A 21666-nucleotide genomic window follows, 5' to 3' on the forward strand; every position below is an offset into this window, starting at 1 on the left:
CAATTTGTAGGTTACTGTTAAATAACAATGTAATATTTAAACATCATCTTATATGTGAAGTGCCTCATTAACTCAAATGATCTTAAAATGACCTATACAAGCAATATACTGAACATGTTTGAAAATGTTTGGTTAATGGCATTTAGAATGTCTGGGATGCAATAGAGACCACCTGGAAGCTGTCGAAGCTACAAAATTGTATTAGCAGATTTTTACATGATGACAAGGAGTGTCTCGGGATCCTCTCTTTCTTTTTATCCAGCCCCCACCATCAATCTGCAGAGCAAAACAATGTCTTTGTTAGATCATTGCCTCAAAAAAGACATGTTATTACTGTTAAGGCACCATGTCAGATATTTTAAAGCACAACTAGTAGCAGTAACTTGACAGGTAACTGCTGAATCATGGTGTCTGGATGCACTTAAGTATTTTTCATGGCATTTCCCTTTGTGTAGTTGATTCTCGCTGACTAATATCAATTCAGAGACACAGCTACAAATTTAAGAGCAAGTCAGTAAGGAGAAGTATTTGTATATAAACTCTTTTTTTCAAGGACTTTCATGCAGCTATATGTGATCTGTGAAATATACATTAGGCACCAAATTATTGTGTCTCATTTATGTTGTGTTAACTATTTGTCTTTGTTTCTATATGTCTTTAATTTTCTATCTGTACCCAATTTTGCATCCTTGCATGTTGTGCAATACATGTTTTTCCATTTTCATCTTAATAAAGTGAATGTTTTATGCTTGTTGATTGTTGCTGTGGATGTCTCATTGCCACGTGAGATGTCCATGTCCCCTAGTGTTTGACAGCAAATATTGACATGTATTATCTCTACATTTGTTAGAGTGGGATTGGCAGTGTTCCATTAGGTTATATAATTCCCTTTCTCTAGATCAGTATGAAAGAGTAGTTGATATGTTTTATGGTTGATTAAGATACAGTGTCTCTCCATTTGGTAGAAACACTAATACGTAAGTAAAGTAAAGTAGTACACTGCAAAAAATTAAATATTAAGGTCAATGGGATCATTGTCATCTGCATTGATTTTCAGACAAGTATCTCAATGCATAGCAGTAACAAATATGTTCAATTTATTTCTGGACCATTTAACAGTCAGTTTAATTAAATTGTTGATAAGGTGACATTTGTCCTGACAACACCTAAAAGTGTCCATCTGCCTTGATTACAGCACTAAGTGAGTCGATGCTGGCTTTGAACAGAGATGATGCCAGAATCTTTCATGAAAGTATCAGACACGGTAGAGTATTTTATAGTACTAAGACTTGGCTCAGTCTTACATTAATCGAAAGATGGCTTAGTAACTAAAGTGTATTTTTCCTGTTTTATATGTCAAAAATGCTTTTGCTTAAATTTGTAAACTGTCTGACAGGCTAATAATGTCAGACTTGCAGTGATTTCAAGCATGCATCTTACATTGACTGCTCTCAGTGCATGTGCTGAAGTATACACACTATACAAATCTAGTCTTAGCACAGTTCCTGTAGTTTGTTTAGATGAATTACCTTAATGTTTACGCATTTTAAAAAAACATATATACAACTTTGTATCCCAGCTGGAGGCCCAAACTGGAATATAGAAGGTGAGACAGCATTCAATTCCCATGTAGTTACGTAGAGACTGAATGCCTCCATGCCACATATCATGGTTCTCAATGATCCACCTCTCTGGTTGACTTTGTAAACCAGACTCATTCTGGAATGACCCACATCTCAGTTGTATACAATACATGTCATTTAGCAGATCTCTAGTAGTTGACATGTCCAATTCATTCTGGAATGAATCCCATCCTAATGGCACTAGAAATCTTTTGTGTGTCATATATTGTGTTGTAGTGATTTGATTTATACATCATTCTGGAATGACTGCACATTAATGGTTCTGTAAGCACATCAGACCCATTCCCAGCATTCATGTCCATGCACTTTTTCAAAAAACCATGTGTATATTGTGTGATCATGTATAAGTGTTCCCACAAAAAATACCTTATAAAATTATATACATATGCTTTTGAGTGCATACATGTTAGACATATTATCAGAATTCTAAAGGTTCACACTGCCACCGTTGACTGATTCTAGATCAGAAAAGTCTAACACTGACAAGAGCTGATACTTTTGTTCTAATCTCTAGATCTAAGACACGTGGGTAAGAGGCAACATTTACCTTCAGCATAAATGGTCATCAGGCCATTTCTCCTTCTCATTATTGTTGCATCTTCTGGGGGAGATTAAATCACTGATAATTCAAAGAGACATTCAGCAGACCTGTGCACATTCCATCCTTAGTGACAAAGCACTGCATTGAAAACTAAAGTGATTACTCATATGTCTAATGTAGAATATTTCCAACCAACCTGACTTACTGATGGCACGGTCACGAACGGCAAAAATGAGGATACAAAATCTTATGGATGTTACATATCATTGTTAAAAAGGGATTAGATTGTCTGTATCATGAGCTTTGTGAGGGGCCATGTTACACTGCACTTACAGTACATAAATACATAGTATATTTGACTGTTATATGGTTATTGATACTATGCCATAACCTTAAGTAGGAGGTAGACTTATACCGTACCCTCAGAGTGTCGTATTAAGAAATAATACAGAACAAATAAGTCCATATAAATGATGATTTGCATTACAGTTATTTGAGTAGAAAACACATTCACTCCAATTGCAGTGTTTTGACTTAATTATCCCAACAGAGTTTTCTAGGGACACTTTCACCAACAATGTTTCATACACAGCAGCTATGAAAATGTGGACAGAAAAGCCAGAGCACGGAGCACTGCATGGTATCAAAAGCATGGAATACTTAAAATGCTCGAGAAAATGACTTCAGTGTTTACATAGGTCATTTAATCGCACAGACGATATTAATAGGGGGGAAGCAGCGTTTATACTCCTTTTAATTCCACTCATCCTGATAGGACAGATCAGAGATCTTTCTCAATTTAAGCAACCAGGGATGGATGTGTGACAAACATGACACATTTCAAAAGGGTAATTACAAGATTGATTTCTGCCCAAGTAGTTATTAACACGTTTAAAGCAGACATGTATCAATCTATCAGGGATATAGAAGGTGTGCGATTGTGTGGACATGGTTTTAACCACTACCTCTCCCTGCCTAGCCTACCACTTGAGGAGAGAGGACACAGACTGGTTTGACAAGCCAAGAGAAGGGCATCTGCAGAGTGGAAGCATGTCTGACAAAAGACAGGTGAGATCCAAGCAAGCGTTCCACTTTATACAATTTCCTTTCCTTCCATGAAAACCTATGGGGAACCTTTGTTCTGCATTCTTTAAATTCTTTAATATCTCTCTCAGATGAAACTGGTCCCTTATGCCTTCCCTCACATTTGCGTCAAGCTTAAGAGAGACCTGCAGGACACCAGTGTGTCAGGTATACGGCAAACAAACAAACAGACATATCATGCAAAGATTATCAACACAATTATTTGATATCATCGTTTTGCTAATTAGGATTTGGTTTATTCATTTTTCCCACAGGGAATGGACTTGGAATTCGTGTAGTGGGTGGAAAGGACATTCCAGGGGGCAGAGGAGAGATCGGAGCCTATGTTGCCAAGGTTATCCCTGGTGGTGTGGCAGAACAGACAGGAAAGGTTGTAGAAGGTAAGAGAAGAAGAAAAAGTATTTATTATCTTTAATATTTTTTCACCTATGTGATAAAATAATTTGGAATTGTAAGAAAACGTGACGCATTTACATCGTTCCACAAGAACAAATACACTGCTCCAATTCAAAGGTATCGGATATGCATTCATTTGAGTTTGCTTGGTGTCACTCTGTACATAGTAAGACAGACAGTTTCTAAGGGAGACATTAAAAGCTAACATTTTAACTCCCTGCATGAATCAATGATTTCCAGATGGAGATGTGCAAGGCGGCTGTAGCCTGCTGTGTTGTGGTCTGTCATGTCTCATTCCCACTAACATCCAAACAGAGAAAAAAAGGCCTGTCAACTCCGCCTCCACAGCACTGGGCTGTGTTAGTCATTAGGTTATATTTAGCATCATTACAAACACACAAAAAGCAGGCATCCGCACAGACAAACACACATAGATGACAATAATCCTTCAAAAAACTTGTTAGACTTTCAAAATGGTTGATCTCTATAGAGGAAATGGGATGTTAATGGTAATTCCCACAGTTTAAAGATATTTTTAGGACAAAATTGGTTCTAGTCTCTTTCTTCAGTGGCATGTCCACCATGGGGACAGCCGTGACTTTGCTTTAAATACTGAGAAAGACAAGGTTAGACTGGGCTCTTTTGGCATCATCAGATGTGATAAAGAAATAGAAACAGTGGTGAAGCCGATAACGTTTATTTTATAGCGTATGTTGAAATGTAACTGTACAAATGTGATGTTTATGTTTCACTGAGAGAAAATGGCGGCGGAACATGCCTTCAGGTGCAAAGACAAATAACGTGGGGGGAGGATATGGTGGATTACACGGTGAGAGCATGTGCACTGGCTCGTGCAGAAGGGAATGGAGATACTAATTCAAGCCTTTATTGTCACAGCAGCATGTGAGTTGCCTCAGAAGCAGAGGTCTAATCTGAGGACCAGGTTTCAGTTGTGTAAGTGAGGCCACGTGCAGCTCTGGCATTGAAGTGGAAGTCTGAGTTTGCTGTGCACTGATTTTGTGTATATTGTATACTGTTTGCGGTGCTGTGTGTGTGTATATATAAGATCTAAATCAACAAAAAATTAAAATTCAATAATGAATGTTTTCCCCTGGCTGTACAATAAATTGAAGCATTACATAGGCTGCACTAGAACTAATCATGTTTCATATTTAGAGATGTGGTGAGATGCATTAGCCCACAGGTGATAAACATATTGTCTGGGAATTCTGTCTCTGAATCTGTCTGCTTGCCTTTATCACGCCACAGGAATGCAGGTGCTGGAGTGGAACGGAGTCCCTCTGATGGGGAAGACTTATGAAGAAGTGCAGTGCATCATGGGCCAGCCATGTGCCGAGGCGGAGCTCTGCGTGAGACTGTGAGTTACATCTGTCATCATTATCCCTCCATCCCACTGAAACTCTTACATGTTTATTCGCAATATGGTGACTCTGCACACCTCCCCTCCCCCCTCCTTTCTCTGCTACTCATTCCACACCCCTTCGTCTGACAAATATCACTCAATGACTGATTACTGCTAAAGATACACTGGTTTATATTCCATTATAAATGTCCTGTATGGATCCAAACAGCGACCTTAATATGCTGTCTGACCCTGAGCACCCACAAGCCCTGGAGCACCATGTACAGCTTAAGGCTGGTATGTACAAGGTTTTGTTGTTCTGTCTGCATGCATGCATGTATCTGTGTACCTACTTCACATGAACACAATGTGCATTACTATACACATTTTTCTCAAAAGGTGGGCAGCGTTCCCCTGGCGTGGATCCTAAGCAGTTGGCTGCAGAGCTGCAAAAGGTGTCGCAGCAGCAGGTTCCCGGTCTGGCCGGAACAGGGGTTTTGACCGGGAGTTTGGGGGTCCTCTCTGCACTGGAGCGCTCCACCCTCCTCCACTCGGGGACTGGATCGGCTGCCTCCAGTGGTGTGCCAAGCCCTGGCCAGCCCGCATCCCCTGCCATAAACAAAAAACAGCGACATAAGGTAATGGATACCCATTGCTGTTGGCTCATCTCAGAGTAGAACTCATCTAAGTAGTGAAGAGTTCAGTTAATGTAAAAAATATAAAATATAAATAGTCTACAACTGTCAGGGAACGATATTTTGTGGAAAGTATGAGTCTGAATGAATAATGGCAAGGGTCTGTATCAGTCTGCAGAGGAATCTTGTGTGATCCGTCATGGCCCTTGGCTGCTGAGATTCCATTAGTATTACATCACGTAACACTACAAAGAGGAGGTTGCATGTGAAGGTCAAATGGTGTGACTGTGTTCATCAGAGAGTGACAGACCAATTACAATATATCAAGAAAACAGTTTGGTAGATACTCTGACCCTAGCTATGGGGGCCATTTACAGATGGAATGCACAACATACTGCAAAGGGAAATATATTATAAGCAAATTATTAAATGCTTGATTCTTAAAACCCAAAAAAGTAGCATTAGACCTTAAAGATTTTTCTATTAATGTCTAAGTAGCTGAAATAATTGATTAACCCTCTAAAACTTCTCTCCTGAGACTCATAGATCCAGCAGGAAATCTTTTTCTTGCAACCCATTCATCCGGTAGCTGACAATATAATAAATGCATTTTAATACACTGCAACCAATTCCCAGGGTAATGGCTGAAGTCCATCTATGAACTTTTCTCCGGTGGTAAAGTCAGGTCTGTCAACTTTGTCTCTGGAACTTATCCAATCAATTTTAACTGCTGCATGCCCCTCGCCCTTTCATCCTTTCCCCTTTCAGCCAGCTGAGGTGATGAAGATGCCTCACCCCATCACTGGAGAAATTCAGGTAAAAGAAAAGTTCTAAAGGAAAATTTCCACCGCAACAACCTCTAGACACAGCACAGCGGTTCGGTCTTTCTCACGCGGCCTCCACCTCAATCTTTTACCCTTCAGCTCCAAATCAACTATGACAGGAACCTAGGAAACCTGATCGTCCACGTTCTGCAGGCTAGAAACTTAGCCCCGAGGGACAACGATGGCTACTCTGACCCTTTCGTCAAGGTCTACCTCTTACCGGGAAGAGGGTGAGTTCTGAGTGTGTTTGAGTTCTCAGCAATGTCTGGTCTGTGTCCCTGCCTTTCTGCTTCTGTGTCTGTCTTGTTTACTCTCCCCCTATTTCTTTCTGACTTTGTATCGACTGTGCAGCGTGAAACTACGACTACCAACTACTTGAGTTCTTATGAGAGAATGAGACAGGACATGATATGAGGCAGTCATTATAGTGTCATTTGTCTTTACAAATCGATGGATGGGTGTTTTTCAACCTTACACAAAGCTATGAGAGGAGATACCATACTGCTACGTTACAATACATCCGATTACCTGGTCAAACACTATGTGTGTGCAAACACACACTGTGCTGGAGTCACAAGCTCTTAGTATTCTGTCCACTTTTGACTGAAGGAAGTACTTTCCCCCATTAATATGTACCCGGCTTCCTACTCTCATCGCTGTCTTGCTTCACGAGAGGCTGTGAAGAGCCAGAGAAGAGATCGATACAGCCTTTATCTTCTGTGTAACAGTATCTGCTCTTAGATAATGACTCCATCAGACCTGTTTACGAGATTATACGCCCCCTCTACCGACACTGTAGGTTAAAAATGAAAGCTCTGTAGGAGAGCACATTTGTTGTCCTGCTGGTTTTATGTAAAGAATGTTTCTGTCATGTATTTATCTGACTCTAGCAGTGAAGTGTACAACCATGTATCCCAACAGCAGTTCAGAATAGTGAATTATTAAATCACCCATGAGTCAAGTGTAATCTTGAGGTTTTTTTTGGAGAGTCTTGCATCACATACATCCTCTGGCACGAAAACACTGATACACCCTGTAGAATATTGATTGCCTCAGATCTCTATCCTCTACTGCCTTTACTTTGAGCTCCTTGGGCTTCTCTGACAGTTTTTTGTGTTTTTGCTTTTCTTGTTTGTGATATCTGCCCTCCTCTTCCTCTTCTGGACTCCCTCAGCCAAGTCATGGTTGTCCAGAATGCAAGGTAGTGTGGTGCTGATCTTTTGCTTTTAGTTGGTGTTACGTTTTTCTTTTTCTTTCTGTAAATTACTGTACGTCTCCAAAATAGTTTTCCACCCTTATGTTGTGGCCTTTGTTGTTTGTCCAACTGTCTGCTCTACTTCATGGTGTTTCAGAACACTTCTATCATTGTTTTTCTCTCCATGCTTCTCCAGTCTCTGAAGTGATTTGTGATTCTGTATCTTAGTCAAAACTGACAATACAAAAATGTATTTACATCTAAATTTGTCTCAACACAAACATGACGACCATTTTGCAAACATCTTTTCAGTCTACATATATTCAGCATATCACAGCTTGGTGATTGTTTTACTGTGGGGTCATGCAAGGAAGAGACATTTTAATTTAATGCTGACAATCATTCTGAATATCCTGACTTATCAGTGCTGATAACAAGAGAAGGACCAAGTATGCCCAGAAGACAATGAACCCAGAATGGAACCAGACAGTCATCTACAAGAACATTCATTTGGAGCAGGTACTGTGCAGGATCACATTAACACACCCACCCACCACACAGACACATACATAGGCATTCACTGTGTCTTGTTTGTGTAGTTACTGCATGTGCTACAGGCCACTTTAGGGAAAAGCAGATGCCTTATACTCTTATTAGGATTCAGTCCTCATACCTTGTCCACGGGGCTGTTATCAGTATCCCACTGCAACCTCTTCTCAGCACTCCCAAGATTCAACTTAACAACCATCATTTCTGCTCCCACACACTCTCGACTCAGAAAGCCTTACTGCGAGTCATTTGAACAGAGAAGAGTCGCAGAAACTTGGTAATCATGCCCCCCCCTTCGTCTGTCAGCTTGGGTGTTACCACATATTCGGGCCCATTTTATTTTTGGATGTCTGTGTTTGCGATGAGTATGTGCCGCTCACGACTGAGACACCACCCAGACAGTAATTACAGCTGTCAGGTATGAATGCAATTGCGGTATAGCTTTAGTGGTCATAGAAAGGAGGCCTACGAAGCCAGTGGTTTCGTCAGCTCCTCTGGGGCTGCCTTGTGTTAATCATGTCACGCTGCTGTACCACTTATTCACCCACTTCCAATAATACACACATACAATACACATTCACAGGGATACACACACATACTTTCAAATGTAACCTCTCATGTCTCTACTCATTACAATAAATGACCCTCCGAGGTTTGCATTAATTCTTACTGCATGTAAGAACTCTTTCTATCCTCCACCCACATATATAAACACAAACACACACACACACACAGTTCTCCCTCACACATCTTCACATTAGATCTCTCATCACAATCTGTGCCCCTAACACCTCTTTCCATTCTTTCTATGCAGTTAAAGAAAAAGACACTGGAGGTGACAGTTTGGGACTATGACAGAACCTCCTCCAATGACTTCCTTGGAGAGGTGGGTGCTTTTGGAATTTGAATCGAGATGCAGAAGCTGTCTAAATCATTTTTTTATTTAACCAGGACAAAAGGTTCCTGACGTTTTTTTGTTTTTTTCCCTGTGGACCAGCTTTTCTTCAGAAAACCTAACAATATTAGCTAAGTTTCATGCCATTAAATCTATGTAGTGAGAATTGATACTTGTGTTAAAAGCTAAATACATTGAGCATTGCTACTGTTTTGCAAAACTCTTCTCATTTCTCATCTTATTTTCTTTTCTCTGTTTCTTTCTTTTCGCTTATTGTGTCTCAGGTGTTGATTGATTTGTCAAACACAACCCAGCTGGACAACACTCCTCGCTGGCTGCCCCTGAAGGAGCAGAGTGAGAGTATTGAGCACAACAGAGTCCATCATGCTGCTCAAGGCCCACCAGGGTCTGGGTCTGGTCAGGGACATGGCCAAGGCCACATGTCAGGACCTGGTTTGGGGCCTGGGCATGGTATGGGACAGGGTCAAGGACTGGGAGACGGAATTCATGATTCACCTAAAAACTCTGTAATCAAGAGCAGAAGTCATGGAATCTTTCCCGATCCAGCTAAGGGTAAAATGACATACCACATGTATCTGTTCTAGCCTCATATTCGTCCTTAGTTTCAATAATTTCCATGAATCTGTATATTCTATATGACCAGTTTGATATTTTAACATTGACAGGTTCCCATTTGTGACAAACACTGTGATTTATAAGGTTGTCAATCAGTTGTCATAGAGATAGAGGCAGTTACTATAGAAACCAAAATTCTAATTATGTCTTAACAACTATAATTACACTCCAGTTGCTATATGGTACAACCAGGGCTTCAGTGGAGCAGAAAATTTAAGGTGCTCTTAAAAAACTGTGACTTATTTTCACATTCCGTTTCCACTTATCTTCTTGTCATTCGTAAACCTCCATTACTCTTTCCTGCAGACATGCAGATGATCCCTTTGGAGAAGTCACACAGCAGCCCAGGCAGCTCCAAGTCATCCTCTGATGGCCAACTGCGCTCCCACGGCCCATCCCGAAGCCAAAGCAAGAGCAGCGTCACTCAGGCCCACCTTGAGGATGCTGGCATAGCCATCGCTGCCGCCGAGGCTGCCGTCCAACAGTCCCGCCTGCAACCAAGTAAATTCTGCCCCTACCCATGATACTCTTCCTGGGACATGCTTCCTCTTTTTTCCTCAGCATGCAAGTTCTGTTGAGATTGTTTGATGAAAACCTGAACTGCTGTTTGATCACCTCATTTTTTACCTTTTTCTTCTGACCTCAAATTAAGTTTAATTCAGCCTCCTGCAAGTTAGATTAATCTTAAAAGTATAGTCAATATGCAAAATCTAAGACATATGGAAAATGCAAAAACTAAATTTCTGTATAAATCTTATTTTATTCAGTCTTTTAATATAAATATACTTATTAACCATTCAGTGCACTAAATAGCTTATTCCAAATACAGTATTTGACATTATCCATCTGTCTAATGTGTTCTCTACATCTTATGTTATTAACACTGCAAGGATTTATTTAAAAATAGGAATAAATGTATTGAATTAGCTCCAAATGTAAAGCCTCAGACCCCACCGTTTCATGTTGTGTGCATGTGCCAGTCCCAAGCATATGGTTTCTGCACACCCCCAGTGTGGAGATCTCCAACCCCAGTATAGAAACCAAGCTGGGATGGCAATCCCTCACGTCTAATACCATACCAAAATGATTTAGTTAACAACACCCATTCATGTTTATGCAGTCTTTAGTGTGATGCCCTCAAAATGAAGAATTATGTTGTCTTCCCTTTCTGAGATAAGTTAGCCCAGTGTGAGAGCTTTTTAAGCATGCAGCTGCAGCTCCCCTGGCTACTGCTCCCTGGCCACCAAGGACTTTGTGGCGCTGCTGTCTGTCTGTGTGTGTGTGTGTGTGTGCCAAATGAATGAAGTAAAAAAAAAAAAAAATACATGCACAGACACAGACAGGTATGGCACACAGACTCCCCACCCCTACCCTAGTCCTTTTCCATTCCTGCCACCTAAAACAAAAGGGGACTCAAATGAGAGACTGAACCAGTCAAACCAGGAAACACAGAAACATCGAGAGGTTCAAAAGTCAACATGGAGGCTCACTCTGCACTCACCGGCCAATGAGAGTAAAGCGGTCTGCTATCCATGAGCGGAACAGCAGTGTCAAGGGAAGGTGAGACAACATAGGATAAATAAATATTATGAATCCTAATGTATTAACTTTAATGCGATAAAAGTAAAGAAACATAAATAGGAAACAAAATTAAGTTAATATAAGTAAATGTGTAAATAACTGAAGTAACAAATGAATCCAGGTGTCTCTCATGCAATGACTTTCATGTTTGTGTGTCTGTGAATGTATGTGTGCATATGCAACTGCACACATTTTTTGTGGTTACTTTTGTCAGACATGATTGTGCTTTAATGACTTTGGGAACAGAATTCTCAGTTATTGCCTCTGAGTCACATTTTTTTTTTTTTCATACATAATGGAACTACTATTAGTTTCTATTAGTCATCATTTTAAAGCACACATAGGTATAGCTCAATGTGAAAGGCAAGGAATGTATCCACCCAGTCTAGACAGAAACATTTCACATATTCCCTGAACTAATCCAGCTCCTTCATACTGTATGGAATGAGTAACTCAATGGCAGCCAGGAGCCAAAACCAAATAATTAAGTCTATGGAAGAACATTGATGTTATCTGACTTCAAATCCATTTTCACATGTGAATTAAACTCTGTGACCTTCATTTATTCGTAGTGAAGGGATTTTCTGTGTGTTAACCAAGGTTATGCACCCTACTGATGAATTCAAGGACAAACTGTCACATGATGATCTGTTCCTCCCGGGATATGCTGTTATGTGATGCTTAGTCTCAGCGTCACTGTCAGGGAGTGAGTGATAGCTGCGAGTGTCCGGTGTTTCAGCATGTCTGTGGATAAAAGCTGTGTCAGTGGAGATGTACTGTGTTCATGTGCAAACAATTTCCTGTAAATAGACATAAAACATAGAGATAAGATAGATTTCCTCACCTGCAAGCTTGTTCTTGCCACCCTCAGGACTAGGACACCGGCTGGGGGATGTCTCAGGGTCAGTGGTGCTGTCGGCCCCGAGTCTCATAGGAGACGCCTACGGAGGTCTGGACGGGGAAGAGGGAGCGGGCACTGGAGTTGACAGTGCCATTTTTCAAGTGCCACGCATGTAAGACCATTTGTGGCTGATATTAAGCACAAAGATGGTGTCTTGCGAATAAAGCAGTGCTCATACTTTTGTTTTATTCCTCACAGCGGTAAGACTGTTCCCAACGGCACCGACAAAAACCAACTGGGAACCCCAGAAAATGAAGGCAAGTTCCAGAAATGTGTTCTTGAGGCTATGGCAGAAAATATGTTTTCTTCCTTGGTTGTAGGTCTCCACCTGCTGGATATTTTGAATAACAACACTATTTCTTATTTTGCCAGCCACTAGTTTAACCATAATGACACTATTCAATTTTCATTGTCATGTTAATGTCAATTAACAATATTCAGCCAGCATAATGACTTAATGCATGGCTTTGGATAGTGGAGGAGAGGTGGGTGTCACAGTATCCAACCCACTGTCATAACTATATCTACGTTTCATGTAGCTCAGGTGTCATGATGCCTCTCTTCCATCTCTAGTTTCAATTTGTAACAAAGAGCCCAAGGTCATTTTAGGCCGTAGCCTGTTACACAGATGAGGTCAGGAGGTTATTTCCATGCAGCCCGAAGACTCTTAACACGTTTAACACAGACCCTGTCTCAGTAGAACCCTTTCACCAAAATATCAATAGGAGCACATGGCAGTGCCACTGCAGAGATGTTCTCTGACCTGGTTGTATCCTGCAGGTAGCCCAGGTTAAGTGATGCATAATTGTTAAATAATTAAAATAAGCCTCAGTGACACTGCAAGTAAATGCTTTTCTGTGGGACTGTAGAATCCTGCCTGTGCGTGGCACATGGTACAAATATAAACCCTGAGCCCTGCATTATGTATAAAAATTTCCAACTTTAACGTAAAGATATTATATAAAGATAGATAGATACTTATTGATCCTGAGGGAAATTTAGTAGTACACAAAACAGTCGAACACAAGTGCATAAGAATAATAAAAACTCAAGAATAAGTAGACTTAATCTGCAGGGAGATGAAAGTCTAGCCGCCAGAAAAGCTGTCACTGTAAAGAAGTATGTGCTAATGGGGATACTGACAATACAGATATAAGATGAGTAAGTATAGATGATTAAAAATTTAAGGTGAGAGAAGTAGAAAATGGCAAAACAAGTAACTGAGCCTGAGTACTCATACCAAATATAAATACAGATTTAAAGATACATAACTGAAGCTATACAAATTAGATTATAGTACAGCAGATGTTAGTGTATTTAAAAAAGTGAAAACAGTGCAAGAATAAAGCTTAATATATACAAGAGATATAAAAAATATATATGTAAAAAATATAAAATCAAATAAAGATGAGTATTGGTGAAAGTGTGGCAGCCTAGTAGCATGATTGCTGCGTTAATCACTCTCTTTTCACCAATTCCGAGAGTCGTGCTAATTCTTCATTAAAATGTCCAAATATAACTGGACCCATGCTACATATTTAGTTTGACTTGTGTACTCACATCATTCAAAATGTTTTCAACAATGTCAAAACCCAGAGAAATCCCCAATGTAACTCATGTTTACATTTGTGTCACCTTTTAATCATGTCACACCCACTTCCGGTACAAATGACGTACGTAAAGCAATAATTGAGAAGAAAAGAATGGAGGTGTGGCAGAAAACATGTGAGGACCAGACAGCAAGGAGAAATAACCAAGAACTTCATGGAGCAGAGGGGAGGAAGTCCTAATAACAAGACTAAGATCAGATCACACAGGACTCCATGACACCTCGTTTATAATGGGGAAGAGGAACAGTGACGACTGTAGTAATTCGGGGGATAAAGAAAACACTGAACATGTAATCTTCCATTGTAACGAAGCAGAAAGACAAAACTTCCAGGATAAAGTCCTGGAAGTGGGACGAGAGTGGGATCTAATGGGGTTTTGTGGAAAGAAGGAGAAGGAAGAAGAGACATCAGGAAAACACTTTTTTAAAAAGACACTCGGCTGACAGGTAGGATTTGAGGAAATGTGTTAAAGGACACGATGTTGCACACTCTTGTACAGTAGGTGGCGGTATGCACCTTAAATTGTTGTAAACCGAGAAGAAGAAAAGCCACACTGCTAGCCAGTTAGCCTGTTAGCTAGTCAGCTGTGTTTTCCTCTCACTGTTTGTATCGATCACTCTGATGGATCATTTCATTCGTGGCCTCTGTGTAACGTGAATAAAATGTTCATTCATCACCTCATCCGTGGGTCACGTCACGTCAATGGTGGCGCAGACAGCAGCTCCCATGATCCCACGCTTCTTCATGACGTCATCAAACTAAGCTTTCTCGAACGTTTTTATTGAGCGACCCCCAGCGGCCGAAGTCACGCACTGTAGGTTGAGGAGCTGATCCCTTATGTCTCCTTCGTTGTTGTGTAGCTGGTAAAACACAAGTGATGGGGGAGATCAAGGTCGCTCTCAAGAAGGAGGTGAAGCCAGAGGGAGACCAGCTGGTTTTGGAAATCCTTCAATGCAGAAACATCACGTACAAGTTCAAAAGCCCAGATCACCTACCAGGTCAGAAAATATGTGTGTGTGTGTGTGTGATTTTGTGTTTGATTTTTTTCAAACTGTGTTTTCATCAATATATATTGATCTTTTGTCTAATTATCTTTGTCTGTCTAATTTTCCTCAGACCTGTACGTGAAGCTGTATGTGGTGAATGTGGCCACTCAGAAGAGGATCATCAAGAAGAAGACCAGAGTTTGTCGACATGACAGGGAGCCGTCTTTCAACGAGACCTTCAGGTTCCCCCTGAATCCAACTGGACACGCCATACAGGTACAAACCACACTCACACCAGACAGATGTTGTGAACCGTGGCTCCGTCCAGATGTCAAACATAATATTTCATCACATCAAATGTATTTTTGTGGCATATTTCCTGCTGTTATAATCTACTGATTGGCCTCATAATCGTAGAAAATAACTGTTGACAGAAAAAACCTTCAAAACAGCTCAGTGCAGTTTAACATTGGAAACTTGTAACATCTGAAATAACAAGTATTTACACTCATTATCACTAGTCTGCAGCCTTGTGGAGCAGCGGGGAGATTTACCTCCAACTGTGGGGCTGAAGGATTTGAGCTGCTTGGAACTGACTTCTAAAAGGATAAAACTTCTCATGCTTGCTGAGAATGTTTTTTAGTTAAATGGAAGATGCATTTCGAAATATTAACAAATGTCTGTCTGTCAGATTATCTCTACCAAGGACATCCTCTCGTTTTGTCAGCCTGCGTGGTAGTAAGCAGGATAATGCAAAAACTATTGGACGGATAGCCACAAAACTTAGTGGAAGGATGCAGGATATGTCGGGATATTGATGCGGTTCCATATAAGGGGGATCCAGTATTTTTTTTTGTAATCCGTCCAATAGTTTTTGTGTCACTAAAAGACAAAAACAAAAGCCGATATAAACGTAACCTCCCTGATTAAAGTAATAAAGAATAACACAAAAGCATATCTATTGTTTTACGATGGTTACATATGTCGATCAGTAAATCAGAGTTTGTCACTTGGCCCAGTTTGAATTACTCATGGGGACTAACATGCTTTTACAAGTTTATATTATGGGGGCTGGTAGGAACAACAACATTTTAAACAATGATTAGAAAGCAGCAGAATGACGAATGTGTTCCGCTCTCAAATGTTTTTCCAGCTTTTCCTGGTGTCTAATGGCGGAAAGTTCATGAAGAAGACGCTGATAGGAGAAGCCTACATCTGGCTGGACAAGGCGGACATGAGAAAGAGAGTGGTCAGCTGGCACAAACTGTTTGTCAGCTCCACTCAGACCAACCCCTGAGCACCACAACAACAACAAGAAGGGGTAGCAGCTCAACAAAAGGTGCAGCCCACGTCAGAGGTCCGATTTTGACAAAAATGGATGAGGCAAAAAAAAATGTTCAGGAAGAGGAAATAAAAAAACAATTTGATGTAATTCCTCAGTTAATAAGTTCAAAGAATGAGTGAATAATGTGCTAATACCATAAGAAATATATCAGTCAAACACTGCCAGCACACGTCCACCTCTTCCCATGTCAAGTCTCTGCCAGTTGTGGACATTGCTCGTAGGATGCAAACGTGCAAATGCCACATCAGGCACCGAAACAGACTCAACAGCAATATGGCTTTTGAGAGCAGTGATGTCTTTCCTACCATAGTTCCAAGTCCATGATCCACATTAGACATTGTTGTTTTGGTGCTGTGCAACTGAGCTAACATATCTATAAACGGGGAGAAGATTTAAAAGGTGACTTCAACCTGAATGAGCTTTCGTGTTTTGTGAAATGCATCGTTGTACTGCCCACATGATGGTTGTGATGTGTGTGGACATCAGTGTATGTAATGATGGAGGAATGCTTAGTGTTTGTATGATAGTCAGTTTTATGAAAAATAAGAAAAACTAAAATAACAAAGTCTTTGTGTAGAACCGAGTCAAACAGCTGACCTTCGTTGTGGGATGAAGATAAACATGTACAGCACTTCAGATGTAGATATCACACATGCCGATTACAGAACATATCAGAGAATCACATTGTACAGTGTGATGTTTATGTAGTATACAAAGATATCAGATTCAGAATATATCTAAATACAGTATACATATAATATAAAATGTCAGAGGATTATATATGATGACATATAAACTTATGATCTCTGCTAGATTGAGGCTGTGGGTGGCGCACTGACAATCCACTAGGCTACTTTAGTCCATGGTGTATGCAGTCGTGTAGACTGCCATGTGAATGTGGACCTATGTGAGTAAATGGCTCCTTTGGTCCTGTGATCACACTGACGCACCACTAGATCTTCAGCAGGGCTGCGATACATTCAAAATAACGGTCAAGGTCAACATCCATCGACATGTTGCCATTTCACTGGCATGTTATCGTGCAGGGCAGTTTAGAATTACAATAAAATGAATTGCTTGTTGTGCTCTGAAGCCCAAATCACATTGTGCTGAATGTTTCAAACCAACTGTTGAGGATGACGAGGATTTATCCCATCATTTGTTGTCATGTGTACGGCGTTTTACTTTAAGGCTGTTGTAGTTGCTCAGAGTGTGCTCAATATTTCTTTCTGTGTAGCTGTGATTACACTGTTGGAATCGACATGTGATTCACACACGTGTCAAAACCATGCGTAGACCTGCAACTGTCAGTATGACAGCTGTGCTTTTTTTTCGTGCATTAGTAAAACACCCTGGTCTGAGTCCCCCCCCCCCAAAAAAAAATTAATAAATAAAATGAAGAAATATTTTTCTTATCAGTCAAATGTCAAGGTTCCTCTGTGTGTCTGGCTGTGCTGTAACACTCACTGTACTGTTTTGTGTCAGTGAACCAGCCTCTTTCACTGCCTGTGACCAAAACACTCACTCAGGCCCACTGGGGTTCAGTCATACAGTCGTTAGAAAACGTGGGGCCATGTCGCAGTGCTAATGTTTGAGCAAGTGACCTGTGTGTTCATTTTCAAATGATTTGCCACCATAGCTATGGAATGAAATCAAGTGATCCTTTGTCGGTTTATTTAGGCATATCACAGGGCTTATGCAATTTTTTTTAGAATTAAATGTAAAAAAAAGGAAACGATAAATACACTTAGAACAAAATGTCACTTGAATCTTTCAGCAAAGGAAAACAAGAAGAGGATATAGTATGGAAGGGAACAAGGTTGAGTTTTCAGATGATTATTTTCTTGTGCCAACCTTATCATTTTTTTCCAGACTCATTAGTTCTTTTAAAGTACCTCTATGCAACATAGATGTGTTTGAATGCATTTCTGTTTTGGAATTAAATGATTTCCCTTAAAATATGTCTATAGTAAATAACTTTCATTTATACATCACTGAGAGAAAATATTGAATACAAAGTAAATGTATAATTTTTTTAACTGATTTTAATATATATTGTTGTTAACAGCTGTTTATATCTACATGGAGCTTGTGCACTTTATTATTACATATCATTTATTTTTCTTGTTTCGTTTTTAACTGTCATGACATGCAAGATTATGTGTTTTGTGTTTGTGCACTGAAATGAACAGAATCGTGGAGCATGTGGTGGCAGAGAATATTGTGGTGTCCATTTTTTATCCACGTGGCAAAAGAAAAATATGTGAACACGTTGGGGTTCCTATACACGATGCACAAACTGGGGAGAAATCACCCTCACCACATCACGCTTGTAGTCAGAACAGACGATGTACAAAGTACAGTTAAAAAAAGACATATTCCCTCAGTGCTCAGTCATGACTGTTTAGCCCCTCGTGTTTCATTAGACGTTCTTCGAGCTAAATACTGTTTGTTTGTTCAGATCAGATGTTGCCTGTAATTGTGAATCCATCCATGTGCTGTTGTCCTGAGGGGTGTGAATGTGACTCAAGTCCTTTGACATGTACATAAAGTGTTTATTTTCTACAAAGATTGAATGTTTATATTGTCCAAAGTTTGAGCATGTGAGTGTCGGGAAAAAAATCACAAAAGACTTAATAATTGTACAGCAATGCGTGTCTATAGTTGTGTAAGGGGAGTTGACTGTGTAATCAAAACATGTGCTGTCAACCAATGACTGTCTGTGCAACCACGTCCTGTAAACGGCTGAAACAACACAAAGGGGGAAAAAAAAAAATCAACTCAACTTCAATAGTTATCTGAGACTTTATGTTTTGGATGTTGCATGTTCTGTTGATGGTTTGTCAGTATATTTTGCCTAAAGATTATGTTTAAAAGAGACAGAATATGTATAGATTTATCTGTATGCTGACTGTAAAGAATTATGCTCACTTCAGTGTAAAAACAAAGAATCTAATGTTATGGTTTTGTGGTTGTACACAGGATGTGTTGAGATATTATGCAAAATGTGCTGTAAAAAAATTCAGCTGTCCCCCACCCCCCCTGAGTCTAAAGAATAAATATTAAGAAGAGCTATATTACACATGTGGGTGTGAGCTTGGTTTGTTTCTGACATTTTGACTCGTCATAGCAAGAGTAGCAACAGAATGTTCTTGATACTGTCACTAGGTGGTGCCAAAGTGATTCACTGTGGTTGTATTGACAAAACATTTTTTAAGTAAGAAAATCTTCCTTTTTTATGTTACATTTTATAATTATTTCATATTATATTATTTAAATATTTTATCAAAATCAAAGGCAAGTGCATCTCATATTTTTTCTCTGCTTCCTGACGCTTTCAAATCAATGAAATATCATCACAAAGCATGGATTTCTCCACAGGTATGGCAATTTGTGGTTTAGGACACTATTGAAGATTATTTTTCATTACCTTGTTTAATGAAATTATCCTCAACATTAACATGTCTATCTGGTTTTACAAATGTATTGTATGTATTGACTATATGTGCCTTTGCATACATTAAATTTAATTTTATTGATTAAAAGTCAAAATATTTACTTCAGTAGAGCCTGTAGCTAACATGTCACAGATTTCCTCTATATAGTTGTAGGTTTGAAACTTATTTGATGCCTTATTTAGCTGTGATATGGAGACATGTCCACTGTGAGGCAGCATTGACTCAAGATAATGTCTGAGTCTGAGCCGCTTGGCTGTTGTAGAGAAGATTCCTCTTGTTCTTTAAAAAGTGAATCAAGACAATTTAAAAAACTTAAATAATACAATAATTATTTGGCCTTCTCATCAGGATACTCACAGACAAATTGACATGAACAATTCTGTGGTTTTAGCACATAAGCTTTAATATAACTAGAATAGTAAAATCAGCAAGAAGGAGTTAAAAGTCAAGTGAAGTAGCCACAGAATGAATCACTGTTGATATTCTTAAATTTGATTTGAAAATGATCATTCTTTAATCGACCAGTTCTTGTAATCCTAATGCATTACCACTAGGTGGCAGTATCAAATAACCTATATTTAAACAAAACAATATAATTGCTCTATAACAATTCGTGGTTTTACACTTAACCAATGAGGTCTACAGGTGGTTTTCTCTTCTGCAGACGGAAAGACAATATTAAAGCCTAATAGTTACAAATGATATGGTGTGCTTATTTATTTAGGTTCCATTATTTAGAAACAATTATCTTTACATTGTTTGGTAACTTATGCAGGAACATTCAACAAACCAAGGTTTACCTTGTAATATTGGTCTGGCGTGTGTCTCAGGCTTTAGACAAACAAACACTGCCTGTACTGCTTTTTATTTTACTCTTTTACCCATGTCTATTTCTAGCAGCGCTGACGCGTCGTCCTTTTGTAGCATGAGATGTTCCAATTTAATTTAAAAAATACTGAATGGGGAAGTGCATTGAGGAGGCCTCCACCTCTCCATCCTCTCTATCCTGCTCTTTGCTATTATCCGCCTCCACTCCAAGCCTCCTCTCCAGTTCTCACCGTTCCCTTACTTTTCTCCATCCCATCAGCAGGTGCATCTGTTCATCTGCTGGGTGGGTAAATGAGTGTGAGAAAGATGTGTGGTGAGAAAGAATGTGGACAGGGTGATGCAGCGCCGAGTTAAGAGATGAGCATGGTGGAAAAACTAAGTGGGGGGGGGGGTTGACCACAGTGCAGTGCAGAGAGGAGGGGGGGAGCTGGGGATAGGAGAGACAAAGAGAGTGAGGGGGGTAGGGGTGGAGGGGGACACGAGAGATGGTGTGTAGTTGCCAGGCAACGATTGATAACCAAATCCCCAAGCATCCTGCTTGTGTTGCCCAGCCCTCCCTTCAGGCCTGAATTACACACACACACACACACACACACACACACACACACACACAGACACACAAACACACTTAGTTTTAATTTGAAATGATGACAGAAACTGTGATTTCACATTCCACATTTGATATATTTATAAACATATATAATTCACATATTGTGTAAATTCTTCATCTAAGGATGCACAACACACAGCCACCACTTCAATGTTATAAAACAGGTAGGCTGTGTGATGGATGGCCCTGTGATTTATTGGGCTTTTTACTGTACTTTTCTCATAAGGGTCTACACGATGGGCTCTGCCTGAAATCAATATGAATATCTGTCACTCTCACAGTGATCCACCAACCGTTTCTCTGATTGTCTCCACTCATGTTACCAGCATGACTGATAGTGACTGGCAGAGATTGTACCATCAAAGTGTGTAAATGATCCTCTCGAGGATGTATGGGCATTACAATGTTGGAGAGCGATTTAAAGAGCAAAACCTGCATCTGCATTCAGAGGGCATGTGTTCGTGGTACCTGTCAGACTGTAGACCCTCCTTGTTTTATTTTATAGGGAGGTAAAAACAATTTGTTGCTTGCAATATGGAATGTTGACCAGGAGGGAGGGGATATAA

At 39.9% G+C, this 21666-nt stretch overlaps 1 protein-coding gene across 1 annotated transcript in view; it reads left to right on the forward strand.

Annotated features, from left to right (window-relative positions):
- pclob (piccolo presynaptic cytomatrix protein b) overlaps positions 1–19286 on the forward strand; it is a 57559-nt gene extending 38273 nt beyond the window's left edge. The window contains 18 exon segments of the mRNA XM_069528112.1: positions 3164–3252; positions 3360–3435; positions 3543–3668; positions 4954–5062; positions 5277–5344; positions 5447–5685; positions 6451–6498; positions 6606–6736; positions 7681–7707; positions 8127–8220; positions 9065–9136; positions 9430–9718; positions 10088–10282; positions 12234–12375; positions 12462–12520; positions 14734–14871; positions 14990–15135; positions 16013–19286. Of these exon segments, the coding sequence (XP_069384213.1) occupies positions 3164–3252; positions 3360–3435; positions 3543–3668; positions 4954–5062; positions 5277–5344; positions 5447–5685; positions 6451–6498; positions 6606–6736; positions 7681–7707; positions 8127–8220; positions 9065–9136; positions 9430–9718; positions 10088–10282; positions 12234–12375; positions 12462–12520; positions 14734–14871; positions 14990–15135; positions 16013–16156 (2192 nt within the window). The 3' untranslated portion in view covers positions 16157–19286.
- The last annotated feature ends 2380 nt before the right edge of the window (positions 19287–21666 follow it).

Source organism: Paralichthys olivaceus, chromosome 7 (genome assembly GCF_024713975.1).
Source record: "Paralichthys olivaceus isolate ysfri-2021 chromosome 7, ASM2471397v2, whole genome shotgun sequence".
Taxonomy (NCBI): domain Eukaryota; kingdom Metazoa; phylum Chordata; class Actinopteri; order Pleuronectiformes; family Paralichthyidae; genus Paralichthys; species Paralichthys olivaceus.